General features: G+C 39.5%; 1 protein-coding gene across 2 annotated transcripts in view; it reads right to left on the bottom strand.

The window, feature by feature from the left end:
- Positions 1 to 4,553, bottom strand: part of macrod2 (mono-ADP ribosylhydrolase 2) — a 396,983-nt gene extending 392,430 nt beyond the window's left edge. The window contains exons 1-2 of one of the 2 annotated variants that reach the window (XM_034152126.1): positions 4,323 to 4,553; positions 1,126 to 1,227 (exon numbers count right to left, since the gene is read on the bottom strand). In XM_034152126.1, coding sequence (XP_034008017.1) covers positions 1,126 to 1,227; positions 4,323 to 4,359 — 139 coding nt within the window. In that variant the 5' untranslated portion in view covers positions 4,360 to 4,553. The remainder of the gene's footprint in view (positions 1 to 1,125; positions 1,228 to 4,322) is intronic. The other variant, XM_034152125.1, reaches the window with a different exon arrangement.
- Between the last annotated feature and the right edge of the window lie 16,450 nt (positions 4,554 to 21,003).

Raw genomic sequence — 21,003 nt, 5'->3', positions numbered from 1 at the left:
CAGACTGCCATCAAAAGTGATTATACCTTGTTTAATTTAGAAAACACACCACAGCAGTTGTGTGAATATCACCAAGCACTCCTAAACAGAGTAGCATCAACTTCACTGAACATCAATTGATGACTATGTCTAAATTGAAACATGCTATTTAAAAAAGGCAGAAATATGATTAAAAGAAATATATTGCTGCTGAATATCAAAGCATGCTGCTACTTAAACAAAAAAATGGAACCCTGTTTTCTGAAACTTTATCAGGTGTGCTTGTTGTTTTCAAGATGAAACCTGTAAAACAGTTATAGAACAAGCCATAATGCTAATGGCTGTTATTGAGTTACAGTAGCTACTACTAAAGTAACTTTGTAGCATCACTAGCTATTTTTTAGAATGAGTATTCAAGAACATTCTGTCAATCCTATGAAACTTACTTTTCTCTACACACTGGAACAACAACTTGAGCATGTATTGGTCTGTTATTGTTGGTTGACAACTAACATTGCCAGAGCTTTAATTAAGAAGTGTGTTTCTCTCGGTTTTCTTTATCGATTCTCTGTGGTTTTTGCAAAGTTTATCACACATTTACAAATCTAATTTCCCCCAGCATCCACATTTTATCCAAAGGGTTTACATTGATGTGAAACCTTTTGTTCCAATACATAAATCTTGGTGGCGTCTAGGTCTTTTTATTTTTCAGATGGCTTTACTTACTGAGAAATCATGTTTAAAATGGTGCTTAGTGTAGTTCATTTTGTCTGTCAAGCAAAGTTAACGTTCATAAAGGTAAGAAAATGATAATTTGATAGTTTGTACTGAATGTCTGATAAAATAGACTATAGCCTAATTCAAATGTTAGGAAGACATTACCAACATTTGCATATGGGAGATGTTGTGCTTTCTCTATATTTCCATATAAATATAAGTATAAGTATATATATAAATATACACAACACAAGTATGGATAAATGCGCAATAATGGGCAAAATACTTAAACATTTTTTTTTTTTTAAAACAGTGAACCTAGCCACCAGAATGATTGAATAATCATTGGTTTCTGCTTAGCTGTGTCAACAGAGCCATAATGCGTTATCAGCAACACCCAGCTCAGCAACAACAAGCAGTCCTTCTTACGTCTAGTTTCCTCCCTCCAAGCTGGGATCTTGTCCAAAGATATAAAATCTTGACGACGATACTCCTTGCGTCTCTCCTCTCGATCTAGACGGAGCAGTCTCTCTGTGGATGAAAGAAACAATATATTCAAGAAAGAAAAAAGCTGGACCAAATGAAGAATTAAAGAGATAGAGGGAAATAGACTTGGTACTTGCACCGACAGCTATTAACAAATGAAATGTATTTTCAGAAACGGTCACAAATTAACTGCAACCTTCTGTGTCTTTTTTTTTTTTATGTCCTACCAAAGTTTTCCAGCATTATTCCTTGACTTTAACTGACCACCACCAACAGGACAGTTGCTGCTCACTGCTCCAGCTCCACACCTTCCTGGCTCTCTAAAATGCCTCGATGAAAAATGTGACCTCTAATGAAGTGATATCTAATAATGTGATCCCATTTCATACCATTCCCTTTCAACTCTCTTAGTCCAAGTTCAGAATGAGCAATGAAAGAGGACCCCTGGAGATAGTTAGTCATTTGAGTGTGGCTCAAATGCACTTCAGTAGTGTAACCTACATTCATGCTAGTATATTTGTTTATGTTAAACAGGAATAAAATATTTCAAAATACAATAGTGATACATATTGTGATGCTAACTGTTTTTACAATATTAAGTCATTGTTCTGTTGGATTTGGACACGTGTATAAAGTGTTGTGTTTGCATGAGTTTGTTTTGGTTTTAACATGAACTACTGCTGAGCGGAACAGTTTTGAAGAAATGAACTCGATATAAAGAAATATGTTCCCAATTCTAAGAAAACTGTTAAGCCATCTCTAGTTAGCTAAGCTGCTGTGTAACAAGTTTGAGTCATTCTTGTTATCCCGTTTTGATTTGAAATAAATTCTAACATAAGTGGCAGCTTCCTAATGTTTCTCAAAACAACAATGGCCTGTTCTGAAAAAAAAGTATCATCCTTAGTTCATGCCTCCTAAAACCTCCCCTCTATGAAACAGTTTAAGCAACTGGATTGGAAACAACAGTACACAGAAAAATCCTAATAAATTACTATATTAGGCTCTCTAAAGCAAAATGTTGACGTCTAAGCTTTGATGCTTTGCATATATAATAACAACAGAGACTTATAATCTTCCTCTAAATATTAAGGCAGTCGATGCGGACCAAGTTATGAAGAGAAATACAAGGATCCTAAGTGGATCTTATGGCAACATCCTGCAGTATATCACGCTATAATTAAAAGGTATTCCCGCATTTAGGGATATCCATTCTATCTCTAATGTGTTTTATCTCCCTCTTGCCCACTCCTGCCATTCCCAAGGTTGCTTTTATTCTACATGGATGAATAAAAAGGCAGTTCTTCTGAGGTTGAACACAGCAAAGCTCTCTGGAGTTAAGCGCTTTGTCACTCTGCTGAACAAATAGCTGTTGAAGAATGGATAGGATGCCATGAGAACAGTCTGTGCCCAAAATGTGCTTTATTAAATATGAGTTTCAATTGTGTTCCCGGAGAATAACTGCTAAGTGCCATATTTTTTTTTTCTGAACTTGGTGAGTATTGGATGGGATGGCCCTTCACTCATCACCACCACAAAATAATAGTGATAACAAATACAATTAGATGTGTCTAATTCCATCTCACTTAATGTAGCTTTTTACTATTTATATCCAATGTTATGTTTCTTATTTAGTTTGGTTTGTTTAAAAAAAGTTATCCAAATTCAGAATAGACAGCATCCTGCAACCCTGTATGTTTTAGAAATGTTTTAAATAATGTTCATTTTACCAACCCAATTTACAATCATTTAACATTTTTAGTAGTACTTCTCGCACCAACAGACAAACTCAACAAACTAGTTAAAAAATAATAACATTAAATTCCTTACATTTCAGAGTTTCTCCTATTCACATTTTGACTAGCCTTGATCTCCTCTTAATGCAATTTGAGCTAGAGGGGTGTATGCTCAGAATATGAAATCTGACTTACTTTGATGTTCATTCCATGCTGCTACCTGCTCAAACTGGAAATGGTTAGCTAAGATTAATTATTACCTTTGCCCAGAGAATTTAAATGACCATGATAAAAATGTTCCCATACATTTATAAAAAATTAAATTAAATAAAAGCTTGTGAGTGAACAGGTTTGAAAGTGAGACGACTCAACTGCTGCAGTATTTCACATGAAAAACTAGCCGGCATCAAAACTATTTGAATCACTAACTCCTCAAAAATATCAGCAATAATTAGAAACAATTCAAGTTCATAATTGAGGCTACAACAATGCTGAACAGAAGCCAGGGCTGGATATTGTCTGAATCAGTAGTTCACTTCAGCAAGTGTAATATTATGGAATACAGTTTGATAAAGTTGAAATACATTGTCATGTAGGACCACAGGTGGAATGAATAATCTTAATGATGGCTGCTAGTAGAAAGGCCCTTGTGTTATGCATGCTCAGTTACACATGTGTACAAGGTGGCATACATGAAATGGAGCTCTCCCTAATTAGTCTGATTGATAACACCTGTGCTGAACCTACTGGGACAAGTGAACACGTCTACAATGAGAAAAGCTCCACTGTGTCAAGAATAAAATATCTTATAAATATAGATAGGGTTAGCATAAATTCATTGAGAACAACAGGTATATCCTGTTCATGTTTCTGAAACTGAAATAACTTGGAGTCAAGGAAGCGAGTCTCAGTGTTATGTGTCATGGGCAACTTTCACTTTCAGTTCGAAAGAAATTATTAAGCACGTCTTCTTAACCCTTTATACGTTATGTTTCTTTGTTTTGCTACGGCGTGTCTGCTGCTACAGGAATATTATGTAGCAGAGAAGTAGAGGGAGCTACTGTTGGTGTATCACACAGGTGGAAGGCAGGATATGTTAGTTATAGTCTAAGGGGCAAAAATATGCGGGAGCCTTACGTTTAAGCTAATAATCAGGCAAGAAGCACTATGTGAACAGTGTTGCTGCGAATGTCAAACATGCATTACGGCAGCTAAACACAGGCGCACATCATTATAACATCTGTACAGTGACCGTGTTTTGTCTACCGGATAGTCTAGATAGTAAAGTAGTGTCACGGCAACACGGAGAAGACAGAAAGAGTGGCTGTCCATTTACTGGCATGGTTGAATTCATGCTGTCTGCCATAGAGATGATGATAGCCCCATTCTCCCCAAAACATGCCTTACCTTTTTCAGTCTTCCAGTCCTTTTTCTTTTTGCTCATGCTGCCGGAATGGTTTGACTTCGAATGGTTGTTTTTTGAGTGTGACAACCCCAGGCTCACAGTGAACAGTGCTCAGGGGAAAAACTGGAATGTAAAGTGAAACAGCCTCTGGACGGTTGTCTCACCTGTGAAGCTGTCAAATTTCTATGGACCTCAGCCGGTTCAACCTACCGTGAGTGCGCCGTAAATTATGTGTACGAATTCCGGCTTTATGATTGGATGTGGAAAACGGGGAAGTGGGCACGCGATTGGTCTGGCCAATGAGTCAATCATATAAGGTCCGCGCGCAGGGGAGGCAGGGTAGGTTGTTTCCGGCGGTGCATCCTCCTGGCGTGTGAGGTGTTTGGCTAGTAACGCCGGGCCACTCGGATGTAAACTGGACAGAGTTGAGTCTGCTTTGAGTCACTGCAAGTAAACAGTCCTGTAAATAAATACAAATATATATATATTTTCTTTATATTAGGTTTGTTTTTAGGCTATAAAACTGTGTTTTTAGCAGTATTTTGAGTAAAAATGTGGTCACATTGCAGAGAATAGTGTAGGATGCAAGTTCATACAGTGATATTATAATAACATACTATAATCTCTTAAATCGGTCTATTCCTTTGATTAATCCTTGTGTTATATTAAACTGTAATGCTAAAGTAGGTTTAGTTGCATGATATGTCCAGATTTGAATGATGGTGAAATACTTTGCATTTTGGCAACACAGACACAGTTGTGAGAATAATTAGTATCTGAATGATCTATTATTATGACATTTTAATAATCGTGACCAAAAAAACTAAAGGACATAGATGCATGGTAACCTAGCCCCTTGTTCGTGGCAGAGGACAGATTCTCGCAGGATAGACAAGATAGGACCAGTAAGTCCAGGCTGTCATAGAGGCTGGTTCCAGAGACCACCGTCTGTCATGTGTTGTGGTAGCTCTGCTCTGGTCCAGACCCATCTGCTCCTGAGCCCGCTGACATTATCTGACAGTGGAAAATGTCTTTCATCCAAGCTGTACTCTGATCCAGATCCAGATTTTGTAAAAATTAGGGTTATTTTACTGAAATACATCCAGATTTCATGTCAACAGTATAGCTGGGTGAAAAGGCTTTTCTTAAAACACAATTATAACACTTATAGCAAAAGGACAGTATAGTTGGAAGCTACGTTCCTTCTCCATTTATCATATCTAAAACTCAAATAACCAATGAAAGTGATTTATGTTTCCCAGGACCATGCAGGGTTGTAAAATGATCTTACAGTGTTGATGTTTCACAGTCAAATTAAAGATATGTATCTCCTTGAGCTGCTTCCCTTTTTAGGATATGAAGACAAATTAATTAGCTCTCACATCTGGCACAGAAATACCGAATTTGTCCTTGTAATGTATTAATTAGTTTCCACTATCTATTATGGATTTTCAAAATATTAGCATATTATACAATTTCGGTTCTAATTAAAACCACAATGAGGCAGCTGCAGAATTGTTTAAGCAAGAGCCCTGGAAATAGCAAATACAAGTATATTTCTTTATCCTATATTTAAAATTTGAAGTAGCTATTGCAGTCTTACATCTGTAACATTCACCTTAAACCACTAGATGGGGATCTTGTAACATTATTAACAGCAGAACTCAAAGTAATTATGTTGAAAAAAGCCATGAGTAATGGTCAGAGTTGCCATTAAATACTCTGAAAGAGGCTTGGGATTTCTAAACTAAACTTAGCCAATAAAGTTAGTTTAGATGTTTCATTGAGGCATGTAGGGATTGCTGCTTTTGGACAAACTTGCTATAGATAATCTCACGCTCTCTCAGATCTTTATATCTAAAAATGGGGGGCAAATTACAAAGGAGACAGGATTCAACCACAGGATTCACGTTGAGGCTGCTTCTGTCAGCAAGCCTCACCTTGGTTAAGTGTCTTTATAGAACATGTAAATGTAAACATTGTGTAGCCCTGACCTCTGACCTTTTTGTTTTGACCTTTCAAATAAGGCATGATATATTTGGCTTGAGCAGACTTATACCCCTTTCACACCAACGGTGTTTCAGGGCCGGTTCGGTGCTGGTGCTTGAAAAGCACCGGGTTTTCCTGTTCACACCGCAGCGGAGCAGCGTCATAGCTCCGGAATCCGGTTCGTTTCGAGCACCAAAAAGTTGTCCGTCTAGAAGCAAGAACCGCATACGTTACGCTTACGTCGGAGGGGGGCGAGATTAACCTGAGCTAACACTTAAGGCGAGTACGGCAAATAAAAGTTGTAACAAGCAGTAGTGCTGAGCAAAGTGACTAGAACGCAACCACACACTTGTTAAAAAAAAACACACTTTATAAAGTCAGGCAACACTAACCAGGCTTCGTGTGATTCTGTTTATTTGTACCTTACTTTGACCATCCGTTCGCTGTTATTGATCATTGTGGAGAGCAGGCAGACGTTTTGTTTGTTATTATAGCAGCTATCGGATGGAATCAATACATGGGCTGCACAGGTTGTCATGTCCGACTATCACAAGTAGAATCATAATGAAAAAATACGTCGGTAAAAAGTGCCTGTAGAAAACTGCTTAGCAAGTAGTCAGTTTAGCTTCGGTTGCTATGCTAACATCACCCATGTTATACCAGAGAAACTTTCATAACAGCGTTGTGATGCCAAACAGCGTCAATTCAGACTGACACCAAACAGCGTCAATTCAGACTGACACACATTCACTTAAGGGGAACTGGGGATATGTATCAGCTGCTTGTGTGACAGTCAGACAGTGAATACTTTAGAGCCGTGTGAGCTAACCCGGAGCTAACGGGAGAATACACTCCCGTTGAAGAGCAGCCGGCCAGCACTGCAGCGGTCGGTAAATGCCGCTGAAACACATTAATAAACAATGAACCACGGCACTCTGGAGAAAAGTATAAGGTTGGAGAAGTCGTTATTTAATTTAATCTGGCTTCGTATGATTAAAAGCAACGCAGTCCCCGGCCCGTTGTTGTGAGGTGAGCTCTGGCGTTGGGGAGAAACTCAGCGACGTAAACTGTGACGTCATGACGCAGCAGCGGCAGCACCAGTCGGGCTCTGAGCGGTGTGAAAAGAGCCGGCGCTAAACCGAAGAACCGGTTCTGAACCAGAAAAGCTCTAGCACGGAGCTTGAACCGGAGTTGCGTTGGTGTGAAAGGGGCATTAAAGGGCCCATGTCATGCTTTTCCAGTTATTACCCGTCCCCTTGTGTGTTATGAAGGTTTTTATGCATGTAAACGGTGTGCAGAGTCACAAACCCTCAAAGTACACCCTGTAGCGAGTAAAACTCTAACACAGAAAATACCTCCCCAAAACGCCTCGTTGGAGATACGTCATTGTCCATTTGATTCTTCCATTTTGTTCCGGGAAATTCAGTGAATACACGTAGTTTACAGAGATGCTGTATGAGAAACCAATGTGAGTTTGGAAAATTGCACAATATAAATCTATTCTAGTAGACCTCAACAATGGAATTATGATCAGTGGAAATGGCCATGACATGGGACCTTTAAAAAGTCAAGCATTCCTTTTTTCGCAATCAACTTGTTATAAGATTATAGCCCCGACATTGACTCACTCACAGGTGTTTTCACTTATGTTGCCTGATTAGAACTCATCTCACCTGTTTATATTGTTGCACCTATTACAATGTTATCAATCTTATTGATCCACAGAGTTTTGTGACATAATATTATTTCAAGCTCTCGCCTGACTAGATGTCTAATCATCCAGTAATTGAAAACACCTGTGAGAGTGTCATGAGAAATGGGCTTTTTGTTACAAATAACTAAAGTGTTACAGTGGACTTTACAGGCTTTTTGTTTATTTAACTCTGTGATTTAAATAATGACATACATTGTATTTCGTTTTTTCTAGATACTGTATGTAAGTATTTGATAATTGTTGTTCAGTCATTGTTCAACAGGTGTAATGCAGACAACATGCTGTATGAGGAGAAATCATATAAAACTAGCGGGCTGTTCACAGTGACTGGCTGATTGTTCAGGGCAGAATCTGTACACCAAAGATTCAAGGATCTATTTGTGTAAGAGTGCGTAGGCGATTGTTATTGTCATGGTTACAGCACAAGGAGATTAGGCTGCACCTACAAGTGACTAGCAAGAACACTGCATCGCCTAATCTCTTGTTGGCTTGATACGTATGTTTTTCATATCCCACTCAGAATCATAGCAACATAATTACAGCAGGCAACACAATTATCTACAGAGAAATGTACAAAATTACCCGTAACTAAAAGTGAGCCCAGGGGCTAAGGGAATCATAATTATAGCAATTGTTGTTTATATGTGTTCTTATGTCAATATCAGTAAATCCTTTGATGGCTTTTTAGTGACGATTTGGTTTGGTAAGTGTCTAAAGGGATTACCATCATGTCTGTTCTCAATTGTTGCTTAATAATAAAACACATGATTGGTTTGGCATAGTAAATGGTGGATTTAGAGTCATAGCTCAAGCCTGTGATGATAGTAGACTAAATACTTCTAATGAATAACTAGGCTTAAGACATTTATTTCCACTCTTGAGGCGTTCAATGGAGGACTTACACGTGTTACTGTTTTTCATATCTTGCCAATGACAATAGGAGTTCTATAAATGAAAGCTTCAGATCAGGTTTGACAATGTGAATATATAGAGTGCATGTTAAAGCCTGTAGCAGGTCTGTAATGGGGATTTCTGGGAGAGAAAAATATTCCTCAACCACATTGCATACTGACACATTTTAAACTGAGCACGATTTTTCACATTAATTTGTAAAGATACTTTTAAAGAAGTTTGAATGTAGAGTCATCAGAGATGGAAACAGTTTTGAAGTACTCTTGCACTGTCAGATATCTGTGCTGTGATCACTGAGTGCTTTCTTTGACAAAATGCCAACTCTGAACATGAAAACACTACAGTTTGGTGGGTTTTGTGGGTTCTTTTCAACCTTCTCGATCAAACATGTGTCTGCCCTCATCCATTGTGTGCTGTCTTATGTTATGTTCATCTGTCTCACAGATGTGAATAGCGACTTACTACTCTGATGAAAGGAGCCAAAATCCTTGTGGAAGTATACCTCGATAGAGTCTAACTCAGTGTGAAGACTACGCCTCTTTACATTAATTATGGTTGTTTCCATTAAGTATTGTCAGTACTTGTCATTACATGAAAAACTCATACATTCTGCCTCATACATTCGATTTAAAAAAGTTGATAAAGTGTGCATTGTAACCCTGACTGCTCCTGAAATGTGTACAGAACACTAATACTAACCTTTCTTCTTAAAACTCCTCTTGTGTGTTAGGATGAATAGGCTTCTGCCCTGTACTGTATCTCATAATAAATATTTTAGTTTCATAACTCTATTTTCCTTCAATATTTATTATTTCTATATGTTTGGCCTCAAGTTGTATTCATGATAACTAGTATGTTTTGTTGCAGATCAAAATTGCCTCTTCAATTTAGCTGTAAGAGTGATTTGTCATGATATGCAATGTGATGCACTGATGTGAATATAGTGGTTTACTTAGTGGTTCTTTGTTTAGTCTACATCCCTAGAATTGTTTTGGGGTTGGATTAAAAAAGCATCACACTAAGAGTATACTTTTCCTGCAGGATTCCTGTGGCTTGTAGCTTTGACTAAATGTGTCGCAACGGCTCCCTCTGTTTATTTGACTTGATTTGATAAAGCCCCTTTCCAGCATGTCTCTTCACACCGCAGCGTGCCTGCCTTCTGCCTGCTCAAAGCAGCAGGAATTATTTCCTGATCGCTGGCTGAACCCATGTTGAATATATTTAGTGTGGATAGATGTTCAACATGTTCAGATGTTCAAAGCACATGCACTAAAGTTACCTAAACTGTTATGGCTTCTATCAACAGTTTTCTTTGCAGGATAATTCTGTTTATACTAAGTTTGTATGTTATTCTGTATTTGTTCCTGCTCATTAATTCCTTTATATATAATTATATGATGTTTTCAAATAAAAACTTGAACACAAGACTAACAGAAAACAGTACATCTCTTTGGAATTGTATCGCAATGTTCTAAACAACGAAGCATCACATGTCCCCTCCATAGTAAAGCATTACTCTTTTAAATTAGCATATACAATGTCTGACAGATAAATGTAGCATAATATTTCTAGAGAGATGAAAAAACGATATGGCTCCTTCTTCACTCAAAAAACTGACTTTTTGGTGTAGTAAAATATATTTCATTAACTGTCAAAAAAACTAGAATTTCTTAACTAAAATGTTGAATGTATACACCTTTTATTCATGTAATACATTTACAGTGTGGGAGGAGTACGTTTTATTATATATTTACTCATATTTAACCTGTTAAACCCCATCCCCCCGGGAAAAACGCATCATCTGCAGGAAACAGCGTTTCTTAATATTTAATAAACTATGAATGATTTATATCCATGTAACGGGAAGAAACTCAGCTAACTGATGATATGAACCATTTTTAGCAACAAAAAAACACAAGACTAACGCTGAGCCTCTGAATCTGCCCTGACCGAAAAAATCTTAATGCCGTTATTACAGAACTCTATCTATACCGATCGATATACTTATTGGATCTGCACAAACAAGCTTAGATAACATCCTGAGAGTCCACAGATTATAGAAATATAAGGATCATCACTGAGCGATCAGAACTCGTGACAGGGGAAGCAAATACAGACAACACACGACGTAGCTTTAGGTAGCAAAACACGGAGATATGCTCACCTTAGCTGTTATTCTGATCAAAAGTCATGTTCAATGGCATTAAAACGAGAAAAAATGCGGCTGAAGGTTAATCCATAGGTTAATCCAATGTGTCTGTCACTTTGAAAAAATTATTGATAATCCATAATTCAATTTGTATGCAAAAATCGGAGAATAAAAATTAGCTGCTATTGGTAGAGGTTAGCGCAGCTTCCGGTTTTTCTACGCGTCACTCTCACTCCTTATTTGGTAACCTGTGTGTGTATGTGAAACTTTCCCTCAATTGCATTGGCTCTAGCGGTTAAAAAGAGATCAAAATCGACCAAGGGGGGCCAGAGATATGGAAAATCCACCCAAATGACCCCAGAAGTGGGTTTTTTTGCTAAACCTCTCTAAAAAGGTCAAATGTCACTTGTTTTGCATCAATCTTGATACAGGGTACTTATTATATGTTGTACTTTGGATTCCTAAAGCTTTTAGTCTACCATCCCATCATTCAAGGGTGGTTTTCACTATAAGTAAAAAAGAATTTTTGGACGGACACTATCATTTACAGTTTTTTACTATGTTCAATCTGAATTTTCTTTCAAATAAGAAACATCTATATTGATTCTGACTTTTCTACATCCAACTCAAAGGTTTATCATTACTTTGAGAAAAAAGATTATTAATTTTCCCCTTTTAGAAGTGTAGTTATGGTCATTTGTTCTGGAAATTTCATTTTCGAGCCTGAGACTTGAAAAACAGGGATTGGGTTTAACAGGTTGATTTATAGTCACTGCTCATAAACCTTAAAATACAAAGTAAATGTTAATCTAAAACCATAGCAGCTGTTTGAATCCGCGCATGCATCTTGACAAAACAAGATACCCGCGATTTTGGACGACGGTTCAGTTAGGTTTGCACTTTGAAGGCTGTCGGAGGAGCTGCATGGCTGGAAAAATAAGTGTTGGGAAGTTATTGTCTCTCCGTTTAAGACTTATGATATATGTGTCTTTGTGCATAATAGCCTGATTCTTGTTTGCTTAAACCATGTTAACGTTTCTGTGCATTAGTTCACAAAGTTGAGAGATTATGTTTTAGATATTTACGTGCTGTTAGCTAGCTAACCTTAACTGTAAATTACCAGATAATTTTTTAAAAAACACTCGCATGCATCTAAAGAAGGTTCCACGTTTTATTTCACGTCTATAAAACTAAGGGCATAACAGTTAGAATAGCATTGTCAAAAGCAGAGGAGATGAAAAGTAATGTTAGCTGAGTTAGCGTTAGCCACAGTTTTCCAAAATTAGCTTTGTCAGGTTATGGTTACAATGGATACAGAAATGACTTGGCCAGAATATTTACAGTAAGTGAAAGTATTTTTTCTGCAGTTTGAGACCTGTGAGTTAGTGCATCACTAATTATAATCCAGTGATATAATAAATATTATTCTCAAATGAGCCATTCTGCATAATGAGTATACTTTTTACTTTAAGTATATTTTGATACCTGTAGTGATCACTAATTAACGGGGTTACATAATTCAATCCAGGAACTACAGGTTGGGGGTGTTGTTTCCGCCCGGACAGATATGTTGACGGTACCTCCGGGGTACCTACTGTGTGTGTTCCCCTTTCACTTTCTCTTCTCTTCTGCGGCTGCGACCCGACAGCATGTCAGTTTCTGCTCCCCAATAAAGTGAGATTTGCACCTCCGATGCACCGCCTCCGACTCCCTTCTCTCGGCACTACATTGGTGACCCTGACGTAAGTCTCGCGAAGGATCCGAGACTGAATCGAACACGGCAAAAAGCGCAGCTTTTCTCAAAATGCCGGGGATTTTTGGAGACCTCCGTTGCTGCCACGTGCGCACGGACTGAGGCTCGGTGCGCCCCACGGAATGGCTGGGATCGTCGCTCACCATTCCCGCTTCGTCTCGGCACTGGAGGGCAGCAAGCCTTCCTGCTATGACGGGACGATGCACGACCTGCTGGGTATGGAGGGACCCGACTTCTGCCTCGTGGAGCTGGTTCTTCGGGACATGCTGCATGTCCGGGCTGCGCTAGCTAACTCGGCTAGTGTTGAGCCCCGCGCTTTGGCCGAAGATGCTGGCCGGTTCCTCCTGGCCGCCCCGCGATTTACCCCCGAGGTGCTTGCCACTGCACGCTGCAGCACCTTCCCTGGTGGGGGCACGCCGCCTAGCAGAGGCTCCGGGGCCGACGACGACAGCGACTACCGGCCGTCGAGAGCGGCTGGCGACGTCTGCTAGCAACGGCTGACGATGACTAGCAGCTACCAGCGGCTATCGACATCCGACTGTTTTTTTTTGTTTTTGTTTTTTTTGTGGTGCCTGAGAGGAGGTTCGATCAAGTCTGGTCGGCCTCGCGTGGATCCTCTCGCTATTTCGCCCACCTGTTTTTGATCGTGGACGGGACGACCCTTTTTGAGCTTTTTCTGGTGCCTGAGAGGAGGTTTGACCATGTCTGGTCGGCATCGTGTGGACCCTCTCGCTGTTTCACCACCTCGACGGCGGCTTCGGACGTCGCCCATGCCTGCTTCGGCCCGTGGGTGACGCGCTTCTGGACCCCGTCTCGCCTCTTCCCTCGCCTCGGCGGTTTCGAACGTCACCCGTGCCTTCATCGGCCCGCGGGTGGCGCGCTTCGGGACCCTGCCTGGCCTCTCCTCTAACCGCGGCTCACGGTTCGCCTCGACGGCGCCCCGTCTGGCCTCTCCCCTGTCCACGTTTCCCTCCTCCCGGGGACACGGCTCCTTCCTCCCGAGGACTTCGTGCCCGCCGCCGCTGTGCCTTCGCCTGCGGCCGGGCAGCGCTCCTCCCTGCTGGGGACCACCGGGTTTTTCACGCCCGTCCCCACGTCGCAACACAGCGACCCTGCTTTCTGCGGCCCCCTGACGACGGCCCGTTCTGGCCCGCCCCCCACCCCCCGGTGGGGATGCCCTCGCCCTCGTTGGGGCCCCTACCCTCGCCTGCGGCCCCGTTACATGGCCCCGCCCTCCTCGGCCCCTGTGGTGCTTCCTCCCGGACGCGAGGATTGTGTCCATGGTTGAATTCTGGGGGGGCTTGTGTAGTGATCACTAATTAACGGGGTTACATAATTCAATCCAGGAACTACAGGTTGGGGGTATTGTTTCCGCCCCGACAGATATGTTGACGGTACCTCCGGGGTACCTGTGTGTTCCCCTTTCACTTTCTCTTCTCTTCTGCGGCTGCGACCCGACAGCATGTCAGTTTCTGCTCCCCAATAAAGTGAGATTTGCACCTCCGATGCACCGCCTCCGACTCCCTTCTCTCGGCACTACATACCAATACTTTTGAATTTTTACTTAAGTAAGGTTGTGAATGCATGATTTATTTGTAACAGAGTAAATACTCTGTTATAAATATACAATGTGGTATTGCTACTTTTACTTTAGTAAAATATCCACATACTTTTTCCACCAATTGTTTAATTTTTTTCTGATTCAAGCATTCTATTTTCAGTTGATTTTTCATTTCATTTTTCTTGTAAATTGTATGCAGGAGGACAGCCGCAGTGATGCAACTAAACACGTCCTGAAGATCCTGGTTGTCCATGGTGCCAATGGAGAGGATCCAGTGGATGCAGCCCTCCTGCTTGAAGGCAAAGAGATGACTCCGGGATGCGGCAGTACTGCCAAGGCATGCACGCTGCTTATGGGGCTGATTTATGCCTTAAAACCTGGCATACCCCCCAACACTGCACTACACTTTCGAGGTGTTCCAGAAACTTTTTCTCGGACTGGATGGGATTAAGCTGACCCCGAAAGTACAAGCTTTAAAGTTGAACCTGCTGTCTTAAAGACATGGCAAAAAACAATCTTGGATCGTACATCCCAACTGACTTCTTGATATGTACCTTCCACTGTCCTACATTGATGTTTACTTTAGCTGTTAATCAAAATGTTAAAATGCATTAAGGTTTTAATGGCATACTTAAAGTGCACCAATTCAGAGTGCCAGTTTAAATGTTGCAATTGCTCAGTTTCAGGGAGCTGTATGTTTTTATTGAAAGTTTAAAAAGCACCACTCCAAAACTATGTTGATGGAGTAGATTTGTCTTGTGGCAGTGATATTTTTATTTTATATTTTTGATAAGTTTATGTTGGTTAATAGTGATTGAATTGTTTTACAGAACAGCAGACCCATGGGTTAATATTCACTTATACTTTAATATTTCTTTCAATAGAGCAACAATTACCATTTGATACGATGCGTGGAAAAGGTAGGACCCAAATGCAGACTACAAAAAGAGGTAACAGGTCTAGAAACAAAAACGAGCTTTATTTACAAAGCTGATGAGCAAAAAACATGGCATGGATAACATGGGTAGCACAAGGAATATACATCACCAAAAAACGATCGTGACCAACATGGAGGGAGACAGGAAAAACCAACAATGAACCGACAGGGGAACACAGGGAAAGACAAGACTAAATACAGAGAGGGGTAATCACGGGACAAGAAACAGCTGGGTAAGGGAGGGAGAAACACAAGGGCAACAGGTGAACACAATGAGACAATCAGACACACCAGGGAAACAAAGGCCCAATCCCAAACCGCCCTCTACACCCTACCCCTACACACTACCCCTCCGTTTGCGCGTTCGCGCGGAGGGTCCGCCACATTAAGTGCTGTTCCAAACCAACGAGTGTGGAGGGGGAGTGGGCTATCAATTGATAGCCCACTCCCCCTCCACACCTCTCCACACTCGTTGGTTTGGAACAGCACTAATGTGGCGGACCCTCCGCGCAAACGCGCAAACGGAGGGGTAGGGTGTAGGGCGTGGTTTGGGATTGGGCCTAAAACAGGAAGGCAAACACAGGAAGTAGGACCAGACAAGACACAAGGAGGAAAACATTTCAAAATAAAAGGTGGAAAATGAAAACAACAATCCAAAACTTAACACACAAAACTCCAATCGTGACACCATTCCAGTCATGCTACTGTTACATTTTTTATTATGACTGCTGAGATTTTATTTTGTATTATGACTGCTGACATTGTGCTTATTGAGTATCCAGACTTAAAGGTTCAGTGTGTAGTATTTGGGGTTTTATATGTTATCTTTTAGCAAATATTCTATTTAATGTTGACAAAGTTTAATTGTATTGTATTTAAGTTGTGTGATTTGTGCTCAATGTATATTTAAATGCATAGATTATTACATTTTTTTAGGTAACATTTTTCAAAAGTAAATGAGTAACAATTACATAATTAAAGTGAGTAATATAACTTCAAACAAATTAGTAATTCAAAATGTGAAACAGAAAGAATATGATCAAATCTACTTATTTACTTCATAACAGTAACTATTACAGATATATAAGATGTACTTAATAATTTGATAACACTGATGTTCCTGTCCATGAAGAAAATAATTAGACTTTACTTAGTTAAAATAAATATAACGTGTAACCTGAACATTATTAAGTAAGTTGTACTTAATATCTTCACAAATGTTACGTCTGGTGATAAGTACATTTGACTTGATACTGGAAAGTAAGTTCTACTTGATATTACAGCAGTATAATATACTTAAAAAATGTGAGTGCAAATACTTACTAGGATTTAATCAAGTAGATCCTACAAGTCGTTTCTTTCAGTGTTGAGCCTGCAGAAGTTTAGATTCCTGACCCTTTTTCTTTTCTGGATGTGACTTCCAATCCCTACCATAAAACCACAATACAACACAATAACCAAATCATTCAGTAGCAGTCTGGTGAATAATTAAAAAACGTTTCCTGTCTCATAATATCAGCTAACATATAGCAACCAAAATTAATAAATGTTGATGTATTTGTTTTTAAAAGTTATGGGGCTCTAAAAATGGTATACTGTTGCTCAGAAAAAGCCAGTGCGAGTCTCAATCTGTGTCAAGATGAAGAAGAGTAGAAGGCCTGATATATATAATGTCAGTACTCACAGATAACATCTATAAAACTGCTTGCCACCATCAAGTGCAGCAAAAAGAAGTTTACTCTGAGATTTCATAGCATTCAGTACTAAAGCAAGCACCTAAAGGCGAGCTGGCCCCTCTTCAACACTCTGCTCTGGTTCCATGCTCTCATCACATGAATTGCTCAACAGCACTCTTTCATCTCTGTTGACTTGATCCAAAGAAAACAACATTACACTGCACTCTATGATTAAAGAATGTACATACCACTTCTACTTGGAACATAAACATAAAAAGCGCCTGTTTCAGATCATGATATCGGTACGTGTTGAATGTAAATGATCTGGAGTTATGAGCTGAACATATCATTTTGTTTAAATATCTGTACATTTTAGGGATGTAACGATACCAAAAACTCACGGTACGGTAATATCGCGATAACAAGTCCAGGGTACGATATTTATCGCGATATTGAAAAATAAATAAAGACATTTATTTATTTATTATTTGAAAAAATGTATCTGATTTGTACAGCATTTTAGTAGGATAGTAGTATTTTAAAGTGTAAAAAATATAATAATCAGACCCTGCAATAAAATAAATCAAGTTTCACTTTAGTTTTTCTCAAGTAACTCAACTCAAACTCACTAACTCAGCATCATCAGACAGGTTATTTTTTAGGAATATGAGCATGTCCACATTTCCAGGTAGAAACTGGGATGTTTGGGAATTTACAATATCCCCTGCTGTGGAAAAAACTCTCTTGCTTGGTACTGGTGTTGCTGGGACAGAGAGACATGCTTTGGCCATGGGTGACAGCAGTGGGTAAAACTGTGCATTGTCTCTCCACAACTTCAAAAACAATACAGTTTTTGCCAAGAAGGTGAGGCTTATTGACAGGGCGAGATATACATATACTGTTGGTACTTGTCAATGTCTCTGTAAATGTAGCCCTGTAAATACGATGTCCTTTTGTGTTATCTGTTGTTTTATGTTCATGTTGTAACCTACTTGCTGCCATGTTGGACAGGTTTCCCTTGAAAAAGAGATCGATGATCTCAATGGGATCACCTGGTTGAATAAAAACGTAATAAAAAATCGCGGTAGATTTTGTCAGTCTCACAACGGTATCGAGACATTTAATTTATCGCGATATTCGATATATCGTTACATCCCTAGTAAATGTGACAATATACTGTCGACCAATAGTCTGCTGCTGTTTATTACAGTCTCTGAGATAAGAAATACTAAGTTATAGGAGGAATTGTCACTGAAAATAACATTTATTCACACAGGGAGTAATAATACATGCATATCCAGCACTGAGAACTTCTATATCTTACCCAATGAAGTATTTATTTGTATTTTATATTATATTATATATATATATATATATTTATATTATTATATTATTTATAAAACGGACAAGTAAAATCAAGCAATCTGATTGGTTCTTAGCCGTGGTATACTGAGCGTATACCACGGGTAGAATTGTAAGTTACTTTTCACAACAAGTCAGTATCCCTCCGCGTCTGAGATAAACAGTATACAGTTAAGCTGGAACAAGAAAGCAGCGGAGAAGTAACGGGGCAGAAACCCTCCTTTTTACGCAACGGTCCAGACATAGACATCAAACGGCAAAAACATATTCAGTGTGCAGTTCCTTTGGCATTAGGGCAGGGATATTTAGATACTTTCCAAGGTTTGACATAATGAATTGTGCTACTTTTAAAGCAAGCAACGATGTTTTCAAATCTGTAATCAAAAAGGTCCGCAAAAACATTTAAGATTAACTTCGACCTCCGGGGGGGGGGTCTTACTATGGAGGAGTGGATTGAGGAGTGCCTATCTCCAGAACAAAAAGCACCTAAACGACGACATGTAGAGCTACGTGAAGAGCAGGTAGACCAACTGGAAAAGTATCACCATTCAAAAGCTTTCTGATGCGGGTCTTGAAACGAAGCAGAGAAATTATGACCGTTAGTGGCCACAGGTGCGAAAGCTCTCTCCAGAGCTACTGGAAGCCGAATCTCGGGGACCGGAGAAAGTGGAGCAATATTCTCGCCACGCCAAGCAACAGCCTAGAACAACCTCAACCTATACAAGTAACCACCTAAGCCATTCTACTGATGCTGGACAGTTTTTCAGTGAGTGCACAATAAACGGCAACATACAAATTAATGTAAATAAATAGCCAAATAATGGATCAACGCTCTCTGTTCGCTAGCTGTTGTTAGTGTTGTTGCATAGCAACCACCTCGCACTATGTTTTGTGCAGAAGGCAACGGAGGGACTATTTTATTTTGAACATCATTATTTAATAATAACAACTATTTCAATTAGAGTGTGTATTTTTCATTCATATTGCCACACTTGGTAACCGTTTTATAAAAGCAATAGCTCACTTCAGGCCGTGATATATGCTCATTATATCACAGTTAAGGGGGTTGTCGACCCTCCGCTTCGCGTCGGGCCGGACCACGCCCCTTAACTGTGATATAATGAGCATATACCACGGCCTGTCGTGAGCTATTGCTTAATTATTACATGGTTTAGTTGAATACTCGATTCTGATTGGTCAATTCAGAACACGTGACGTTGTTAATCCAGAACAGACAGACCGCTGTCAAGGATTTATTGACCGTTGTTAAGGACGCTCACATCTGCACAAAGAAGTCTGTTCGATTTAACTGTGTATACAGTTTTGGCCGAAAAGCAAACTGCATGCAGTTTGCTTTTCTAACTGACAAGACAAGAGCGACAAGCAAACAGCGGAGAAGTAACGGGCAGAAACCCTCCTTTTTACGCAGCGTCCAGACATAGACATCAAACGGCGACACATATTCAGTTGCCAGTTACTTTGGCATTAGGGCAGGGATATCTAGATACTTTCCAAGGTTTGACATAATGAATTGTGCTACTTTTAAAGCAAGCAACGATGTTTTCAAATCTGTAATCAAAAAGCTCCTCAAAAACGCTATCGAAGCAGTTCCTGCCGTTGCTACGTTAGTTCAAACAGTAACAACGAACTATTTTTCTTAGCGGATGCATGTCAATTTAAATCAATACATACAACTATTTTTTAAATCGCTTCGCGTCGGGCTCCTGATCAGCCTGTCGGTGTTCTTTTCCCCATAATGACCGCGTCGCTGCACATTATCCCTTACATATATATTAATATTTTTATTTAATTGAACAGGCCGAAATAATAAAAAAATCTGTAGTCAGTCGACAAAGGCAAGTTGTATGAGGAAAATGGCAGGCAACTTTCACTAGATTGATGGTTTAAGAACTTTTCTCAAGTTTAAGAGCTAACATATAATAGTCACACACTCTGTATATGTCTAAAGAAATACTGAGTAATTCTGAGGCAATATCTTAATGTTTTTCTTCAGGGATAATTATCGACCTACTTCTGTTCATTACAGTGATACAGTATTAGATAGTGTATTGTGAACTTGATTCACTGTGGGACCTGAATTGACACTTAGAATATACTTTTTCTTAAGACAAAAATAGCATCTAAATAAAAGTTAAGTTGTTTAACCTGACACACATATGCTGCAAATTAGATTAAATGAGGAAACATTTATACTGTGACATCTAAAGATTATAACAAAAAAAAGTTTGAGACCATATCATTAACCATAATCACATGCTGGTTTTTATTATCTTTATTTTTCAGTGGCCTTCAAAGTCATATACTGTAGATACAAAAAAGTTGTAAAAGCAATAACTTACATACATGTTTTCTACACTATCAATAGCCAATAGTCTGCAGATATTTTGACGTGTAAAAACAAAAATAAATTGCAAGTGTCATTTTTAACATTAATGATACCTGCATTATATATGTGGGGGCTGTGGCTCAGTGGAATAGTGCGTTAATCCAACCCAATTGCATTCAGCACGTCGTTGTGTCCCTGGGCAAGACACTTCACCTCAAATTGCTCCTGTGGGGACTGCCCACACTCCACAGTATCAAATGTATGTAAGTTGCTTTGGATAAAA

Source organism: Trematomus bernacchii, unplaced genomic scaffold (assembly GCF_902827165.1).
Source record: "Trematomus bernacchii unplaced genomic scaffold, fTreBer1.1, whole genome shotgun sequence".
Taxonomy (NCBI): Eukaryota; Metazoa; Chordata; class Actinopteri; order Perciformes; family Nototheniidae; genus Trematomus; species Trematomus bernacchii.
This window is presented reverse-complemented; position numbering and strand designations above follow the sequence as displayed.